Source organism: Cucurbita maxima, unplaced genomic scaffold, assembly GCF_002738345.1.
Source record: "Cucurbita maxima cultivar Rimu unplaced genomic scaffold, Cmax_1.0 Cma_Scf00008, whole genome shotgun sequence".
NCBI classification, from domain to species: domain Eukaryota; kingdom Viridiplantae; phylum Streptophyta; class Magnoliopsida; order Cucurbitales; family Cucurbitaceae; genus Cucurbita; species Cucurbita maxima.
Genome location: NW_019272024.1, coordinates 1933736 through 1952910, shown reverse-complemented (window position 1 = coordinate 1952910; position 19175 = coordinate 1933736). Strand labels below are relative to the sequence as shown.

At 35.3% G+C, this 19175-nt stretch overlaps 1 protein-coding gene across 1 annotated transcript in view; it reads left to right on the top strand.

Moving 5' to 3' along the window:
• LOC111482569 (DExH-box ATP-dependent RNA helicase DExH7, chloroplastic) overlaps positions 1 to 19175 on the top strand; it is a 32806-nt gene that overhangs the window by 3775 nt on the left and 9856 nt on the right. Inside the window, exons 5-24 of the mRNA XM_023128386.1 lie at positions 910 to 1060; positions 1217 to 1692; positions 3099 to 3317; positions 5973 to 6084; positions 8168 to 8353; positions 9353 to 9432; positions 10648 to 10770; positions 10984 to 11070; positions 11866 to 11966; positions 13263 to 13320; positions 13857 to 13922; positions 14819 to 14901; positions 15015 to 15198; positions 16268 to 16414; positions 16527 to 16628; positions 16700 to 16852; positions 17547 to 17651; positions 18254 to 18394; positions 18512 to 18601; positions 18680 to 18736. Of these exons, the coding sequence (XP_022984154.1) occupies positions 910 to 1060; positions 1217 to 1692; positions 3099 to 3317; positions 5973 to 6084; positions 8168 to 8353; positions 9353 to 9432; positions 10648 to 10770; positions 10984 to 11070; positions 11866 to 11966; positions 13263 to 13320; positions 13857 to 13922; positions 14819 to 14901; positions 15015 to 15198; positions 16268 to 16414; positions 16527 to 16628; positions 16700 to 16852; positions 17547 to 17651; positions 18254 to 18394; positions 18512 to 18601; positions 18680 to 18736 (2721 nt within the window). The remainder of the gene's footprint in view (positions 1 to 909; positions 1061 to 1216; positions 1693 to 3098; positions 3318 to 5972; positions 6085 to 8167; positions 8354 to 9352; positions 9433 to 10647; positions 10771 to 10983; positions 11071 to 11865; positions 11967 to 13262; positions 13321 to 13856; positions 13923 to 14818; positions 14902 to 15014; positions 15199 to 16267; positions 16415 to 16526; positions 16629 to 16699; positions 16853 to 17546; positions 17652 to 18253; positions 18395 to 18511; positions 18602 to 18679; positions 18737 to 19175) is intronic.

Below are 19175 nucleotides of genomic sequence, written 5' to 3'. Positions count from 1 at the left end.
AAAAAAAAAAAAAAAAAAAAAAAAAAAAAAAAAAAAAAAAAAAAAAAAAAAAAAAAAAAAAAAAAAAAAGAAGAAGAAAAGAATCAGACTCATATATCTCTAAAAAGATTTAATTGTACAGTTGCAAGGAGATCTGAGAGTCTAACCCATTTCTCTATTTCATCTTCAAATAAATTTCTTCTATTGAGATTACAACTACTATAATGGGTGTTCCAAGATCCTTGTATGGATATATCTTTGTGGAGTGATAATGATAAAGGCGGGGGACTTCACTGCCAATGGTTATTAGACATAGCAGGCAGTGAGGGAGGCCTGCATAATGGGCTATAAACTCTGTGGTAAAATATGCCCTTGATAATTGCGTTGTTGTGCCAAGGCTGTGAAGGCTCGCAGCCCCAATACCTGACTTTGAGGTATGGATTGTCAAAGGCACATTAGTATGATATATTTCTACTCTTCGAATTGGAGTTTGAAACCAAACTTCTCCTCAGGAGGATAGATGAACTGATTTAGGTGAGATTCAATGTAGACCGACTTACTCGTAGGACCTAGATAGTTTGGGAGGATGACCTTGGCTCCTCTCTTCTAAAAAATCTACACATCCCTTATCAAACATAGTTTTAGGTTCGGCCACAATGGAAAAATAAAATGAAGCACCTAAAGGCCATTTGAAAGTTTCATCTTTACCCATTGCGCTTCTTTCTATAAATATTTTCCGGAAGCTTTGTGAAAGGGGATTGCTTTAGCCTCTTCTCTGGGATGCTTTAATCTTATTGAAATATAAATTATTTTGTATCCACATATTTTCTTCTTATTCTTGGATTAGAATAATCAATTTAATGCTTCTTCTTCACCTTTTTTGTTTTGTTAATTTAATAAATAACACTATTGTTTAATTAATTAAGATAGGCTTCTCGAGCAAGGTCTTATGATGTTATTGCGGAAGAGTATTATGCTGCACGGTTGGAAGCTGCAAAAGCAAAGGAAGAAGGGGACAAGAAAAGACAAGAGATAGCTGGCAACACCATTCGCAAGCTTAAACAGGAGTTGTTTGCTCAAGGTAATATTTGATTTTCCCCTTGATTTATGTCCTCCATTTTTTCCCATCTTAATGAAAGTTTTGCTACATAAAAAAATAAAAATGTTCTACTTATATGTATGCGTAAATGTTTGATATGCATTCCATCTTTTATCATTCCGCCGATTTTTGAAGCAGGGTTATCAGATGATATGCTGGCTTCTGAATTTGAGTTTGGAAGGGCGTTGGACAATGCATCAAAGGATGCACCCATGCAGGACCAAAATTTTGGGGTCAATCAAACAGACGATGTTGGTAGTAGTTTGGATTTATCAGCGCAGAGAAATGAATCTTTTGATATAGATGGGAAGGATCGGTCAACTTCCAAGGAGCTATCTGTAGATCTTATGTCTTCACAGGAAAAAGAATCAACTGTTGATGTGGATGGGAGGGATTGTTCAACCCCCAAGGAGATATCCGTAGGTCTTATTTCTTCACAAGGGAAGAATGACTGTGAAGAGCTTGAAGATGTGGAGATTGGTAACTTTTTTGTGGAAGATGTCGAGACAAATTCAGATGTAGCACAGGAATTACTGGAACTAAAGAAGAAAGAAAAATTGAGAGAACTTTCCAGCGGGAAGAATTTGGAGAAATTAGATGGCATATGGAAGAAGGTAATATATATGATGCCTCGAGTTTCATACAGTCTTTTTGCTTTCTTCTATACATGAACATTAAACTTCTTTGTTTCTTAGTCTGTAAGAAAAAAAAAGTAATATATATATATATATATATATATATATATATATATATATATATTTAAAAGTTCATGCCTGTCCCAAGGCCCAGATTTTAGAGATATCAACGATTTTCCTTATTAAGCTCATCCAAAGGTTTGAACATGTGACCTCTAGGTGTGTTACTTAGAGACTGTATGCCATAATCTACTGTTGCACCTTGGGGCTAAAAAAGTAAATAAGATTTTGGAACCGTGTGCTTTCAGTTTTATGTTGGATTATTTGGTTGGAAACAAATAAGAGAATCATTGGAGATAAGTGTAGATGTTTGAAGTAGAGTCAATTTATTTATTCTATTTCTCATGATCGACTGGGTGTTTCTATTACCTTGAGGCTGTCTCGTGGAATTAGGCAAAGTAAGATTCTCTCCCATTATCTTCCTTTTAGTTCAGGTGGCTTAGAAAACTAATCTCAGGGAGCTGGGTCTTGTTCTACACCATCACTTCACTTTGGAAGTTTAGGAATCTATCAATTAATCATTCATTTTTTTGTGTGTGGCTAGGAGTAAAATGCTTCAAAAGCGTAAGAAGATGCTGAGAGGTTCTCTTGAAAAAGAGTCAAAACATGGATTTTGTTTTTTTTCCGAAAAGAGAACTGTTATTGAAGATTGAAACTGGACAGTCACAAGAAGTTCAAAGAAAACTAGCTCCTCCCCGGATTTGGGGGCTTTTATCTCCCTCTTTAGGTTGTTTTGCTGATGCTTTTTGCACTCCCAATGGGAGTTCATGTCTTTAAACATTTTCTTTTCCTTTTCATTAACCAATAAAATGTTTGTATCCAGCTAAAAAAAAGGAAAAGATGAAAATTACAAGAATGCCCTCAATTAGTAAGACAAATCCAATTTGTGGATTACCTATAAAAATGTGAAAAACTATTGAAGTTTGGATTTGATTTCTATTTGGTCTCTAAAAATTTCAAAAGTAGCAATTTGGTTCCTGAGGTTCAAAAAACGGTTCTAATTGGTCCCTAGTTATGTTCATCAATAGAAAAATGATTTGACATTGTTGAGGTTTTAAATTTTCAGGTTCTTGATGTTCAATTATTAATATTATGTAAATGTTGGTTTCTCATTTTAATTTCATAATTTTATGAAGACTTCAAGTTTTTTATTCTCTAGTTATTTACATTCTGCAAATAAATTCTGTAGACTTGTTTCATTTGATAGATACACATTTTTGTTTCCTGTGGAACACATTCATTTTTTTCTAGTGATATTGTATTCTTGCTTTCGTTTTCCATGAAAGTGTGGTTTCTCGTAATAAAAATGATTGAAATGAATACAGGGGGACCCACTAAAGATTCCCAAGGCTGTTCTTCATCAATTATGTCAAAAAGCAGGGTGGGATGCACCAAAATTTAACAAAATCCACAGGAAGGAAAATGTTTTTTTCTATGCTGTCAACATATTGCGTAAAGCAAGTGGGAGAGGTAAAAACCGAAAAGCTGGAGGTCTTATCACACTTCAGCTTCCCGATGCTGATGAAATTTTTGATTCTGCGGAGGTACTTCCCTCCTTTCACAACTTTTACGTTAGAATACATTGTTGTGCTTAGCCATGGTGAAAATTAGAATTGGGAATTAAATCATCGATGCACCAGTTGTGCTCTTTATTTAGGTAGGAAGCAGTTTAATTAAAGTAGAATATAAAAGAAAGAAGGGGAGACGAGATGATCATTCATTGCTTAAGACCTCAGGGGTGTATAAAGCTACATAGATCACTAGAGACAAAACTTTTTTCTTATCATTGAAATGGGACTATTCTCAATGGCTAAGAACATCATATCAGGCACTATTATTAGCTCCACTGAACTAAATTCTTCAAGGAGAAACGTTTTCTGGAACAGACTATTTGGATAAAAAACTCACCAACAAGAAGGGCATTATGGATGAAATCTCTTAATTATGGTCTTTTAAGTTTTTTATTCTAGTGGGGGTGAAGAACAATAAGGTTGGACAACATTCTTCAACTTCATCGAAAGCTACCCCAGCCGCCCACCAAAAAAATCTGACCATCAACCAAATTCAAGACCTCAGAATAGAAGGTAAGACCACTGACATCTTCTCCGGCCCATACAACCATTGCTTGCCACTGAAAAATTGCCACAAATATCATAAAATACAAAGAATACCTCTCGATCCTAAACAAAAAGGGTAAGACATTCAACACTGAGCTTCCACCCTCTCCTATTCATATTGTATGGGATACAATGTTTGTTCATGTTATGGCTGGTTTCCATGGCACTGGAGCAACACATAAATGAATATGCACCACCAAAGATACCGAGGTTATTAAAGATGTTTCAGGAGGCATTCTTGGACCGTACCCTTGGTCAAACCACCATGGCACATCACCAAAAGGGACTTCTCAAGTACAGTATGAATCGATAGTCTCGGATTTACTTTAAGACTATGGCCATACCCAAAGCCCTAAAAGGGTAAATACTACTCCCATCCACCATGGATCGCCTCCAACTTTCCAGGCCCACTCCTACAAAAATAGCTCAACCCCCCCGGTCAAACCGATCTCCCACACCCTCCCCATTGGTCATGCCTCATGGACCAGCAACTTCCCCTTTCGTCAAACCTACCCCCACACATAAAAGGCCACCTCCTCCACTAAACCAAAGGCCTCCACACCTCACCCCACTTTTTACCAACCTCCAAAGTCCCATCTACTACACTACTTCTTATCCTCAATCCACAGGTTGTGACTGCATCACCAGAAAAAACACGACATCATTATAAAGAACCAGAAAACCTTCCTCATCGCAGGAAAAAAGTTCTCCACTGTCAATCCTCACCAGGAACCTTATGATGAATATGTATCTAGTCCTTTTATCCCTCTGCACACCCCCCCTCCCCCTCCCCCAAATTCCCCTACTGCAGGTATGTCAAATCTCTCTCTTGTCGCTAGAGATTATCCTCGTGAATACAGAGCTTGACCATCTTTTTCAGGAAAAGCAGTATGAAACAAAGACAGAAGAGGTCACCTCGATATTGGAAAAACTTAATGCAACAATGGCCATCCAAATCTTGGCGCCATGGCTAAAAGAATACCACATGTGCATTATGGCTATTCCATTTGGGAAAAAGAAGCCCACTACAGTCAAGAAACAAAGTAAACTGACTAGAGATTGTTGGCTTCCTTTCTTTCAAACATCAATTACAAGAAATCCAACAAGTAACAATTGGGTGACCAATACCTTTTATTGTTATTATCTCTTGAAATATTAAAGGCTTGGGAGACAAGCAAAAGAGAGCCCTCATCAAAACCTTCCTTCTCAAGTACAATCCCACTATTGTCGTTCTTCTAGAAACAAAATTGAATTCTATTGATTGTTGGATGGTAGAATTCCTTTGGAGTGCTAGACATATGGGTTGGGCATCTTTGGACGCTTCAGGAACATCTGGAGGGATCTTAATTATGAGTTGGACATCTTTGGGTGATTTCATTCTCTCGGTGGGCACATGAAAAATCTAGTGGAAAAGTCAGCATGACACACTTTAATAATTTCACAAGAGAAATTGAACTCATTGACCTTCCCCTCAACAATAGTCTCTACACGTGGTCAAACAACAGATCTCCACTCACCTTGACACTCATTGACAAATTTTTTGGCTATAGAAGGCCTACTTATAAAATTTAGTAACGCTTGTGTTCGAAGACTAAATAGGCCTTTGATCACTATCCCATTGCACTTTCCATGGGATGCTATGAATGGGGTCCCTTGCCCTTCCGTTTCGAGAATATGTGGTGAACCTCTCTAAATTTTTGCCAATGGTGGAATACTAGTGGACGAACACGCCCCTCTGGGGATGGTCGAGGCATGGTTCCATCAACAAACTTAAAAGACTAAAAGAAGTCCTAAAGAATTGGAAGGAGGTTTCCTTTTGTATGGGACCTCATATGCTATTTTTTCTGGACATTATTTATTCTTGATGTGTTTTCTTTTACATACTAGAAAAGAAAAGATATGTACGCATTTGTTATTGTCTTATCCTCAATTTCCAAAGCATTTGCAGGTCACATAACGCTTAGTTTGTTATTCTCCTATAGCTCTGCTTCTTTATTCTGATCTCCTTCACATCTTGTATAAGTTTGTGACTTTTTTTTTTTTATCTGATTACTAGTTCGTTTGTAACAAATTTTCTCGCAGGATGCCCAGAATAAGGTGGCAGCTTTTTCTCTTTATCACTTGTTTCCTGATGTTCCTGTTCATCTTGCACTTATTGAACCTTATGCCACTCTTGTTATGCAGTGGAAGGCAGGTAATGATTTCACCTTTTGATCAACTAAGTGACTCGGCTTTTCATTCCATTTGCTGATGCAATAGAGGAAAATATATAGAATATTAAAGCCTGCTATAGCACCTAGGAAATGGAGGTTTATATCATTAAAAAAAATTGAGTGCGCTTTTTAATATTGTATGACTAGTCATAAATTGTGTTGGCAGTATATATTTTTTAAAATTTTAATGAGAAACCAACTTTCGTTTACAGGTTCGGCCAAAAGTCTGGATTATAGAAAACATTTCTCCAATGTATATGACATTCCATACTTATGGTACATGTAGCAATACTAGTAAAATTGTCGATATAACTAATACAAATGATTTCTTATAATATGATCAAATAAATATTGAAGGTTCATCTAGTATTTCAAATATGGGTACATTAGACTTTTGGTCCTCCAAGTTGGATTTTTGTCAAATTAGTCCCTAGGCTTTGAAATCGAATAATCAAGTCACCAACATTTAGGAAATACTAAATTTCAGCCCCTCATTTAACATAAGTAGTTAATTATTAAAGGAAGTGATGGCGTGACATTTTAAAAAATATCTCCTCTATACCAATTAGTTTTGAGGTGGAATCCCATGTTTATCAAATATGGTATCTGTAACGACCCAAGCCCACCACTAGCAGATATTATCCTCTTTGGGTTTTCCCTTTCGGGCTTCCCCTCAAGGCTTTAAAACACGTCTGTTAGGGAAGGTTTCCACACCCTTATAAAGGGTGTCTCATTCTCCTCCCCAACCAATGTAAGACTCTCACATTCCACCCCCTTTCGGGCACAGCGTCCTCGCTGGCACTTGTTCCTTTCTCCAATCGATGTGGGACCCCCACCAAATCCACCTCCCTTCGGGGAAGAGCCTCCTCGCTGGCACATGGTTTGGTGTCTGGCTCTGATACCATTTGTAACGACCCAAACCCATTGCTAGCATATATGGTCCTCTTTGGGCTTCCCCTCAAGGCTTTAAAACGCGTTTGCTAGGGGAAGGTTTCCACACCCTTATAAAGGGTGTTCTGTTCTCCTCCCCAACCAATGTGGGACTCTCACATGGTATCAGAGTAGGATCCTATGCATCTTATCAAGATTGTGACGTCTCTTCATCTTTTCAATGTGGGATTCTCAACAAATAATAATAATAGTAATAATAATAATAATCATTACTATAGTTACATAAAAAAAGAAACCCATGTTCTTCCTTTTTTTTCTTTCTCCTCCATCTTCTTTTCTCTCCTCTTCCCTTCTCCTTGTCCTTCTTCTTCCCCTCTCTTCCATTTCTCCTCCTTAGGTCTGAGAGTACCAAAAAAAAAAAAAAAAAGCAGGAATGATGGTCGCTGTCATCTCCAACTCCTCCTTCGATTTTGAATCCTTACAGATTTAAATATGAAAAAAAAAAAGGAAAAAGAAAAAAGAAAAGAAAAGAAAAAAGTGAAAGCTGAGGAACATCCTTGCTGTTCACTTTGTTTTTTGTATATCTTTTCTTAGATTCAGATTTGATGAGGAGGGGAAGGCGAAGAAGATGAGGATGAGGAGGAGAAGAAGATGACAACAGCGATGGTGACTGTGGTGGGATGATGACGGTGGCCCGACGGGGGAAAGGTGAAGGGGAGGGGAAGGGGCAAGGGTGGGGGAGAGGAGAGAGATTTTTAATTTTTGATTTAACTTTATTATATTTTAAGTATAATTATAGTCATAATTATTTTTATTTTAAAAATGCTTCGTTAGCGAACCATTGACTATTTAACAAATTTTGTTAATAGAGGTACCAAAATTGAGTATTTTTTAAGGTTGGGGACTTGATTGTTTAGTTTTAGAACTTAAAGATTAAATCAACACAAATCTTAAACCTTGGAGACCAAAAGTGTAGTTTACCCTTCCAATATTTAGTCTCGTAATCATAAACATCTATCTGATTTGTTAAACTAGAAGCCCAGAACAACAAAATATGTGTGTGTATATGTCCCTCATCACTAGATCTTTTCAATCTTAGCCAGTGATTTTTCATATAAACTTAGATGTTTATGATATTGAGGACAAGTATGCTTAGAATTTGTAACCTTGCAGGTGAATCAACTAGCAAAGTTGATGACAATGAGAAGGATCGAAGGGCTAGTTTTGTTGATTCTTTGCTTGATGCGTCCAGTTCTGATTCTGCTTCTAAAACTTTTGTTGGGAAGATTGAACAGCTCCATATTGAGGATGACAAGAAACCGACTGTTTCTGATCTTGACTCACATTCATTTGTGGAAAGTAAGTAGTTTAAACATGTAAGAAGAGAATACAAGATTTTTCGTTGGAATTTTATACTATTTTAGTTAGCTATATTAAAAACATGTTGATGAAAATGTAAAAGATGCAATAGTTAGTCAATATGGTGTCGTTAGAGCTAGAATATTTTCAGGTTATATGAGAGAAATCTAGATCAAACCCACATTAGCAAGTATCAGGAGATTGAGCTAATCTATAGTTATAAAAACTCTGGGAAAGAAATTTGGGTATTTTACGTTCATAGTCTATAGAATCAACCTTCACAAAGAGAGAGGGTGGCCAACCAAAATTGCTGCAAGGATCACTTTCACATTAGCATGAATGGGGTCTGCTAGCCAAAAGGTGCTAAAAGATCATACTCCAAAATCTGCTTGCTGACTCACAATAGACGAAAAGAGGCTTCTCTGATTTATCGTCTTTCATACACATGATACAACAGTTTGTAGATATAGCAGCATTCAAGCTCATATGTGACAATGCGTGTCAAGCTCAACCTCTATGTTACAACAGTGACAGAAAACTGTTGGTTGATACCAAATAAAATTCCTCCGGTGTAGTGATGGCTTCAGGGAGAATAAAGTAGTCCCTTCTTATAGATGATGGATTGAAGTTTGTGACCTTTCCCCTCACCTCTGGGCCAGTGAGGTTCTCTCCTTCACTGGGGACCTGTGTGGTGGTCTGGAAGAAATAGCTAAGAAACTAGGATAATGCAGTAATAGGCATCAGTTCCTGGCTCAAGCAGCCAAAAAAAAAAAAAAAAAAAAGTAGTGTCGTCTATGTCTAGATGTCCTGTGTGTATATATTTTTAATAAACGTAGTGTCGTCTATGTCCTTGTCATGTTGGATTTGTGTTATCAGTATTCGTGCTTCTTAGATATGGAGTGTTCTCTCTAACCTATGTCATCATTGCTTATATATCCCTCTATATAGTTAAAGTAATCCTCAATGAAGTATGCTTTTGTTTTCTTCTTTTGATTGCAGGATTAAACTCCAATACGCAGAATGAAAGTTCCCGTTTAAGACTGGAACATGAGAATAAAAAGAAAACTAAACAATATCAGGTTTGGGAATTTATTTATTCTTGTTCTTTTTAGATGTATTGTCGATCATATGTTCCTTGTGTCACTTGACATATATGATAAGAAACAAAAATTATCAGGTTTGGAATGGTTATGTTAAGGACCCCAAGTTTACTATTTTCGTTAATGACTTTCTTCGTGGGAAAATTAAAGCCATTTGTGGAATTTGACAAGATGATCCACTCTCGCCTTTCCTATTTTTACTTGTTGAAGAGGTTTTAAGCGGCCATGTGTTTAAAGTTTTCCCTTAAGGTTTGCCTCTGACTGGAACATCCCAACATCCTCTAATTTGATTACTGATCACTGGTTTCTGAGTTTCACAAAGCTGGTAGAGCATACAGCATTGGAAATCTCACCTTAAACATCCTGAACTAGACCAAAGATTGTGCCAGGAGAAAGAAAGGGAGCCATCCCTGTTTTTATAGATGAAAGACCTTCAAATGTTTTTTTAAGCTTAATTGATACCGGACCAGTGATTGGAGATAACAGAAAGAAGGCCAACCACCTCCAAAGACTCATGGTTTGCAAATGGATGACGAAAGGCAAACGAGAGCGAGGAAGATAAATTAGTGGTAGGCAGAATGAAGGCCACCAAGTGCAACCTCTTTTTTTTGACAAATGATAAAGTTGTGGAAATAATGTACAAAGGGGTTTGTCTCCCTCCCAACAATCCTCTCAAAAAGTGAGCATCAGACCCATGGCTTATCTTCGGCTGAACATTTAACAAACAGGGAGAACAAAGAAAAACCTAAGGCAATTGTATAGGGGTTCTTACTAGAACCCTCCAGCTAACTGCCTAAAATCCATTCAAATAGATGGGCACCATTCTTACTCAGTTTAATCCTAACCACGAAGCATGCAGTTTCTTGGAGAAACGTTGCACCCATTTTGTTAAAAAACCTCATTATGCAATCTCAAAAAATTCAACTGTACGTGATTGAAATACCTTGTAACTAGCAACTTCTAATAAATTATGTTGAAAATCTGTTACCCCATTTCCTCCCAACTAATATTGATAACCACTAGTGATAGATGAGTGTACTAGTGACGGAAGAGTGTTAAAGTATTGATAATATGTCAAATGATTTAATGTGTATTTTTCAAGCGCCTAATGGAAAGTGCTAGTTTCTTATACCCCTCAAACCCTATTTATTCAGTGATTTTCTCAAACGGTTCCCTCGATTCTTTTTCATCCAGGATATGTTGAAAAATAGAGCTGCGCTTCCCATTGCTTCATTAAGAGGTGATATTTTGCGTCTGCTGAAGGAGAATAGTGTTCTTGTTGTTTGTGGGGATACAGGTTCCGGAAAGACAACTCAGGTTCATATTTGTTTCAAGTGTAATTGTTCCAATATTATTCACTTTTTCTCTAAAAAAAAACGTATGAATAGTTTGGTTTCACCAATACCTAGTTTCACAGGTTTTTTTTTGAATGTTCTCTGGCCAGTATCAATTAGCATATGTGCACGTTTCTCCTTCTGGTCTTCTTCTTATTTTACTCTTGAAGATTTCTCGTACAATTGTTTTATGTAGGTTCCGCAATTTATCCTGGATGACAAGATTGAATCGGGACATGGTGGACTGTGCAACATAGTATGCACACAACCAAGAAGAATAGCGGTAACTATAAGTTTTTCATTTGAGATCTTTATGGTTGTGTGATTGAAATCTTGACCTTTGTCTCTATTCTCCTGCACGTAAGATTTTCGGGGGTGATTTATATTAATTTAATAAATGAACACGATGGACAATAATTGTTACCATATGTTCTTCGTGATATGTATATATACATATATATGTCATCTGTGATTTCTTCCATCTCATATGAAATGATATGTGTGCCATGCAGGACCACATCTTCATTTTATGATTTATGTGACAGGGACTCAAAGTTTTATCATCTATATTCGTTGAATGATGTTTTTTCTGGAAAAAAAACTTAAGCCTGTGACTGCTAGTAATTCGTATATAGTTCTCACTAATCACTGGTGTTTTCTTCCATGGGGTGGGGGTTTGGTTCATCGTAGGATGATTTTTGTTACTCTAGTTTCTGAGAAGGCTCAAATAATTTTTCCGTCCTTGTTTTTTCCTTTCCCTTTTGGTTTTTTTGAGAACTTTAAATACATCAGTGAACGGAAAATGTCAAATCAAGGTGGGTCAAATTTATGTTTTGCTCTCTCATTACTATGTATTACTGGGATGATCATGAAATTATGTTCTTTATATTTACTTATAATTCTGTCCTTGCTAGTTAACCATTGTTGGAATTTGATATTTCAAGTGTGCTAGCTTGACTGAAAATCTTTTTCCCCCAAGCGTGAAATGGATCTAGAAGTTACTCATTGTACTTTTTTTTTTGTGGTACTTATTAAATTCTTTGATTTTGTGTCCTAAATTATGATACGAATCTTGTAGGCTATTTCGGTTGCGGAAAGAGTTTCTGATGAACGTTGCGAACCTTCCCCGGGTACAAATGGCTCTTTGGTTGGTTATCATGTTCGTCTGGATAGTGCAAGGTGTCAATGTGCTTTCATAAACTTGTGGATTCTTTAAGTTTACAGTATTTTCTGTTTATGTAATCTGATCCCTTAATGTGGGTATTGCATTTCATACAATATGAATCATTTCTTAGGCCTCCATTTATAGACAGTTTCACCATTGATCATTTGTTAAAGTGAATAGATAGATTTTCTTTTAGACAATTGGATAGATTAACTTTTAGGCAATTGTTCCAAGGAGAAGAAGAAAAGAAAGAACAAAAATATATACTTTCAAATAAGGGGTCAATATAAAAATAAAAAAATAGTGATGAAAAACTACCCAAGCAATACTATTTGTATTTAGGAGCCGTTTGGAGTGAAAGAGTGGAATGGAAATAGGGGGTTTCAGTGTTCCCTAGTGGATCTGCCTGAAATGGGTTACCTGTTTGGGGCAGGGGTGAAGTAGAAAGGTAATTTTTTTTTTAATTTTAAAAGTATAGATATAATTAAATTTATCATTGGGAGGAGTTAAAAATGGCTCAAAGGAACGGAATGCTAGGACCTTCGGTAACAGTTCCTCACAACAAGCCCTTCTCCTAAAAGAGCTTGCCATCAGTGACAGAGAGCTGGAAGAATGTCAAATTGACGGGAAAAATGGCTAGAAAAACAGTCATCAAAGAATTTTGCTCTTCATATCTTCTTCCTAAGAGATTGGATGGAGACAAAACTATAAGATGAAATGTCTCTTAGAGGGGGATGAAAACACTGGTTTCTATCACATATATGCAGCAACTAAAAAAAGAAGGAAGAATTGTATTTTAGAAGTTCTGAGTAATCAAAATGTCAGCTTGACCCATGACAAAAGATACCGAAAAAGTTTATTGACTCCAATAATGTCATTTCAGCCCCATTAATATTGATTTCTTCTTGTGGTCCATTTTATAAAATTTCAAACCCACAAGTGTGGGGAAGTGTTGAAGTATTGATACCTATCAGCTAAAGTTAAGCTTGTTTAGCGATTTTAATGTATATCTTATCCAAATATACCTTAGGTGTACTGTTTGGTAATAGTTCTACTGTTTTACTGTTCTGGCGGCTAGGATATATGCTTGGGGTGGCCTATGCAGTACCTGGAATTTTAGTTACCTTCTGTCATCTACTTTGACTAACTTTTCAGATTTTCCAGACAAAGGGACATTTATTTTTCCAAGATGAAAATAAAGTTGCTTTCCTCTCAAATTTTATCTAATTTCTTCTCACATTGGTTAGTTATTGTTATTATTATTATTATTATTATTATTATTATTATGTTGTTTATCTTTCCTATTTCAGGAATGCCAATACAAAACTTCTATTCTGTACGACGGGCATTCTTCTGAGACAAATTGTGGTCTGTCATCTTATTTTTTGATACATAATTACATATAATAATTGAAATTGAAACTAACTGGTAAAATTTGAAAGCAAATTAAATATTTGTTTGTTCTTCTAAAATATTCACTTTCTTTCAACTCCTCAGATATAGGATTTTTTTAATTTAAAATATGCAAATAAAAGTAATGAAGATTAAATTTGGTGCGTTTGAGAGCTTGAGATTGATAGGAGTTAAGATGAATGAGTTGAGCGATGGTCCTATTAGAAAATGAGTAGATAAGAGTTGAAATAGAGTTAACGACAATCACCTAGACGCAAAATTTATACCTTAATGACCTATTAGAAATTTATGAATGCACAAAGTTTTCTTCTACAAAATCTTGAACATTTAAGGACTGAACTTATAATTTTAACAAAAAATGTAATACCACTTTTGTTGTTTTTAAGGTAATTAATAAAGATACTTGAGCATCATTGTAATTTGTAATAAATATTTTCTATTTTCTCCAGTTTTCTTGCGACCAAATATGATTTTAACTGTTTGAGTTGTAGGGAGATGGAAATTTAACTGGTATCACTCATATTATCGTTGATGAAGTGCATGAACGGTCTCTACTGGTGAGTTTGTGTTCACTAGTCTTATTTATCTATGTCGACTTGTTTGATGGCCAAGACATAATTGGTTTTTATTGTAATTTCTTGATGTTTACCCAGGGGTGTTTCCTTTTCAATGAAGCAATATATTTTTTATGATCTTTGTTTTGTTCCATTTATTTCGGAAAAATACAGTTTTGGTACCTGAAATTTAGGGTTGATGTCTAGTTGATCCTGGTGGTTTGAAAATAGACACTTCCGTATCTTTGGTTTAGAAAATGATTCTAAAGAGTCCCTTCCGTTAGTTGACTTAACGGAATGCTTATGTGAGAGTTAAATGAAGTGTCAAGCTGATTCTGTTTTCACCCCCTTTGGAAGTTTGTATCCATTGAACATTTCCTTTGATTATATCAATGAGGAGTTGTTTCTAGTTTTTTTTCTTTTTTTTTATAAAAAAAACAGCATCTCAAACTACTCCAATCAAACTACTCCAATCTCACTTTCACACATTTATCTTGAAATCAAGATTCGTAAACCTACACCTTGGATACAGGTTTCCTAAACCTATATTTAATAAACCTTCTTAAACCTCAAGCTTAACACCCTGAAGACAGGTTTGCTATAAACCTATATTTCCTAAACCCTTTTCTTCAACCTCAAGCTTAACATTCCTAGGTTTTGATGCCGAACCCATTCTCTAAATGCCCAAGTTTTGTAAAGAGAGAAACACAAGGATGTTTTAGAAAAGCCTAAGGATCTTATGGAATTAGAGGGTTGATGTCTTATTTTCCCATTCCCATCTTTTCTTTTGGGTCCTTATACTAAACGCAAGTTCTGTCTATTGTCTAAAATGAATGGATTTCTAATGTTAAGTTTTCGAAGATGAAACAATAGTTGACATGAAACTTCATTTTCTACAGGATGATTTTCTCTTAGTTGTTTTGAAGAGTCTGATTGAGAAACGTTCTGCTGAAAGCTCATCTCCTCTGAAGGTTATTCTTATGTATGTTTGAACATTTTATCCAATCTGGTAATTTGTTAATGGATACAAATTATAAATATATGATATTTAGAGCTTTGGTATCATTCTTCAATTTTAAACTTTTTGAATCTCAGGTCTGCAACAGTTGATTCAAACCTTTTCTCCGGATACTTCGGTAACTGCCCTGTAATCACTGCAGAGGGAAGGATGCATCCCGTGACCACTTACTTTCTTGAAGATATTTATGAAAGTACTGGGTATCTCCTCGCTTCAGACTCCCCTGCTGCCATAAGATATGAAGTATCAAGCGGCAAAAAGGTATCTGGAAACATGGATCCTATTATATTAGAGATTTTTTCTTTGCAACATCAATTTCTGCTAACTGGCATCGGGAATTAATATTGAGTCCTTAAGAAATAATTATTTTCTTTTTTTTTTGCCTAATATATACTATGTCTTCAGTGAACTTTCTTACATGGAATAATTCCTCTCCCTGTTTACACATCAGCAAGTATTTTTGTAGGGATTTTTTTTTGGTGGCATTATTTTCTAATAAAATATTTGCGGATGTCTTTTTATAAAATAATTATGATTGAAGGTTTTTCTTTTAACCTTATAAGTCATCGTTTAACTTTAATGTTGGTTACTAATATGCTCTATTATAAATGGTAGACGTTGATATTCTTAAACCCACCATAAACTTGGACCGTTTCAACGACTATTATTGATTAACTGTGGTATCCATTGACTAACATGCCTTGGTGTAGCCTTAGGGACATAGGAGATAACTCTTTAAGAAGTCTAACCCAAGTGATCTTATTATCATTCAATAAGTAATACAAAAGACTAACTCTCTACTCATAGAAACCCTCTATCTATATTAGTTATAACTCTCCTTTTTTGTAATACATCTCTTACGTTTCTTATTATTTATTAAAAAAAAAAAAAAACCCTCTATTGTAGAGGATTAACTACAAACCAAGTATTTAAAAGAACTAAAAGAACGTAACCAGAACTATTAAGCTAACTTACTGCATCATGTGTTCTAATTTTTTGTTATATTAGCAATTATATTTCAATTTGCTGTTTTTGTAACATTGTATCAAAATTTACTATAGTTGCAATTATCCCCCCCTATCATTTGTGTTTAAGTGTTGTCTAATTACATGTTTTATTAAGTATAAACATTCCATATTATCTGCTGCACATTCCCCCACACCTTGACAGTTGTTTATTTTAAGAGATATGAAACTCTTGATTCAGATCAGACTTACTAGATTGTGGCGTGTAAAGCCTCCATTCTGATATAACTTCCCAGTTGCCTATTATAAAATATCATGATTGCCGATATATCAATTTTCAACTCTTGTATCATGAAAATATTCAGAATGCTCCAGTCAATTATCGAAGAGGAAAGAAAAACCTCATATTATCTGCATGGGGTGACGAGGCTTTACTTTCTGAAGCCTGTACGAATCCTTACTACAATTTAGATTGTTATCAATCATACAGTGAGCTAACACAGAAAAATCTGGTAATTTTCTTTTACATGAAATATTGATAGCATATTTATCTCCTCTTTTCAAGTCAAACCACACGATAGCTATAGTTCTGCTGATAAAAGATCCAATTATTTGATTGTACAGGAAAGACTAAACGAAGATGCTATTGATTATGATCTTCTCGAAGATTTAGTGATTCATGTGGATAAAACTTTTGATGAGGGAGCCATACTTGTATTCTTGCCAGTAAGTTATTATTGTTAACTATGTATTTTCTTAACTTAAAAAGATATTTACCTCACTATTTTGCGTAACAGGGAGTGTCAGAAATTAACTTGTTGTATGATAGATTAGCAGCTTCATACCAATTTGGAGGACAGGCTTCTGATTGGATTCTTCCTTTACATTCATCCATCGCATCTACTGATCAGAAAAAGGTGTTTTTGCGTCCTCCTCATGGAATCCGTAAGGCAAGTCTCGTAACATGTAGGGGTACTTCTACTTATTTGTTCTTTTTTTACTTTTTATTTTGTTCAAGAATATTATGTAGGACTTCTATTAAATTAAGGACCTAAAGTCACTTGGTCATGGCCAATGAAATTGTGATATAACATAACAATCAATTAGACGGTATTTTGTGTTGTTAATTAATTTATATTAATTGGTCTATACAAAAATACATATTTTGCGTCGTTAAAATATTAATTAGATGACAAAATATGTATATCATTAAGCTAGTTTGGCTCTTTCTTGTCTCTCTGACCGACATATGGGTCAAAACCAACTGACATACGTTGGTTTGATTAGTTTTCAGAATACTACAAGCACCCCTAGTTTTTGTTGTACCTACATAATACACACACGAAAGTCCTATATATTTTAGACTTCCTGTTGGGATGTTGTCCTCCACATATATTTCGGTATGACCCTTTTTGCCTATATTTTTTAAAAAAAGAGCTCTGATTTATCATTTATTAGTACAATTTTGTATTTGTTAGGGTAAGGGAAGAAATTTAGTAGTAGTAAAATGTTCACGGAAGTTGAATGCTATTTGTTATTTTTTTCTTACTTCTGAATGTAGTTTGAACCAGTTTTTCTTTTGCTTTTAAATGCTTTGTATCTGTGGTGTTTTTGTTGATGATTAAGAAATATCTTGGAATTCAGGTTATAATAGCCACCAATATTGCAGAGACGAGTATTACAATTGATGATGTGATTTATGTGATAGACTGTGGAAGGCATAAGGAGAAACGTTACAATCCTCAGAAGGTCATACACTTTTTGTATTACCATAACCATTGTCTTAATTGGGTGGCAGTCGCATTTTCCCCCTATATCTATATATTTATTCACAACTTTTTGTCTATAGTTCCCATTTCCAGTTGGTCCCTAGTGGTAAAAAAGAAAACCCTAGACAGGCTTGGATTCCAATAAAACAACCTACCAGGATCATTATTAAAGAGAAATTATGAATCTTTATTGATTTTATCTAATCATATGACCTTAGTTACAATACAATTACAGTGTATGTGATCTAACTACAACTACTTAAAGAGTCTCATAAAAAAAACCACAACTACTTAGAGCAAACCTAATCATGAAGAGGAACATGATAACATGTTGATATTTCTAAACCTAGTGGTAGATCAAAATATGCAGGAGAGATAAAATGTCATTTCTGTTCAAAATAAGATTAAAGAATTATTGCTTTGGTGGGAAAGGTAGAACGATCGATGAAAGATAGCATTAAATAACTCCTTTTTCCTATTAGTAGTTAAAAAATCGAAGCTGCATTTACCATGAATTTGTTTGGATATTTTCCCATATTATTCTAAACTTTTGTTGATTATCTTTGGATTGGTCACCTTTAGAAATTATCAAGCATGGTTGAGGATTGGATTTCTCAAGCAAATGCTAGACAGAGGCGAGGAAGAGCTGGACGTGTGAGACCTGGTAATTGCTTTTGTTTATACACACGTCACAGATATGAAAAGCTCATGCGCCCTTTTCAGGTATTTGTCTGCAGTGAAGTTTTCTTTTAAAATTGTCATGGCTGTTGTGCAACTTATGCTCCTATGCAGTTGTGTAATTTTGTGTTGCTATTTTGTTATTCTTTTTTATGATCTTAGGTACCAGAGATGCTCCGGATGCCCTTAGTGGAGTTATGTTTACAGATTAAATTACTTTCTTTGGGTTACATAAGGCCTTTTTTATCAAAGGTGAGTATTCTGGTATCTCCAACTCCCTTGATGATATTCTCTATGGTTACAGTGGCCAACTAATTGTTTTTCTTCCAGGCTTTGGAGCCTCCTAGAGAAGAGGCTATGACATCAGCAATATCATTATTATATGAGGTACCAACGTTATGGCCATTATTTATTTCTCTGATTGTAATAAACTCGAAAGCTAATATGTATAATAAGGATCAAGTTCATTGGTCAGATGAAATGTACAGGGAGAGGGAGTGGAACTTCTTAGTCCTGGAGTTACAAAATGTTATCCAATTGGATATTATATAAAAAGGGGATAGGTGCAAAAATGCTTGGAATATTGATCGAAGCAAAACCTACCAACGTACTGAAAGATTTCTAAGATTCTAAAAAACTAGCATTACATTACAGAAAGCCACGGAACCAGCTCTTATTCTGAGCAAAACCATACACATGAGGATGATGTTTTCAGGGAATGAAACACAAGATTGTTCTTTTACATTGTTGTGAACTTGTTTTAAGTCACTTTATTCATGCATTTATCTGCACAAATGTGATGCACCCCCACCCTCCCTCCCCCCCC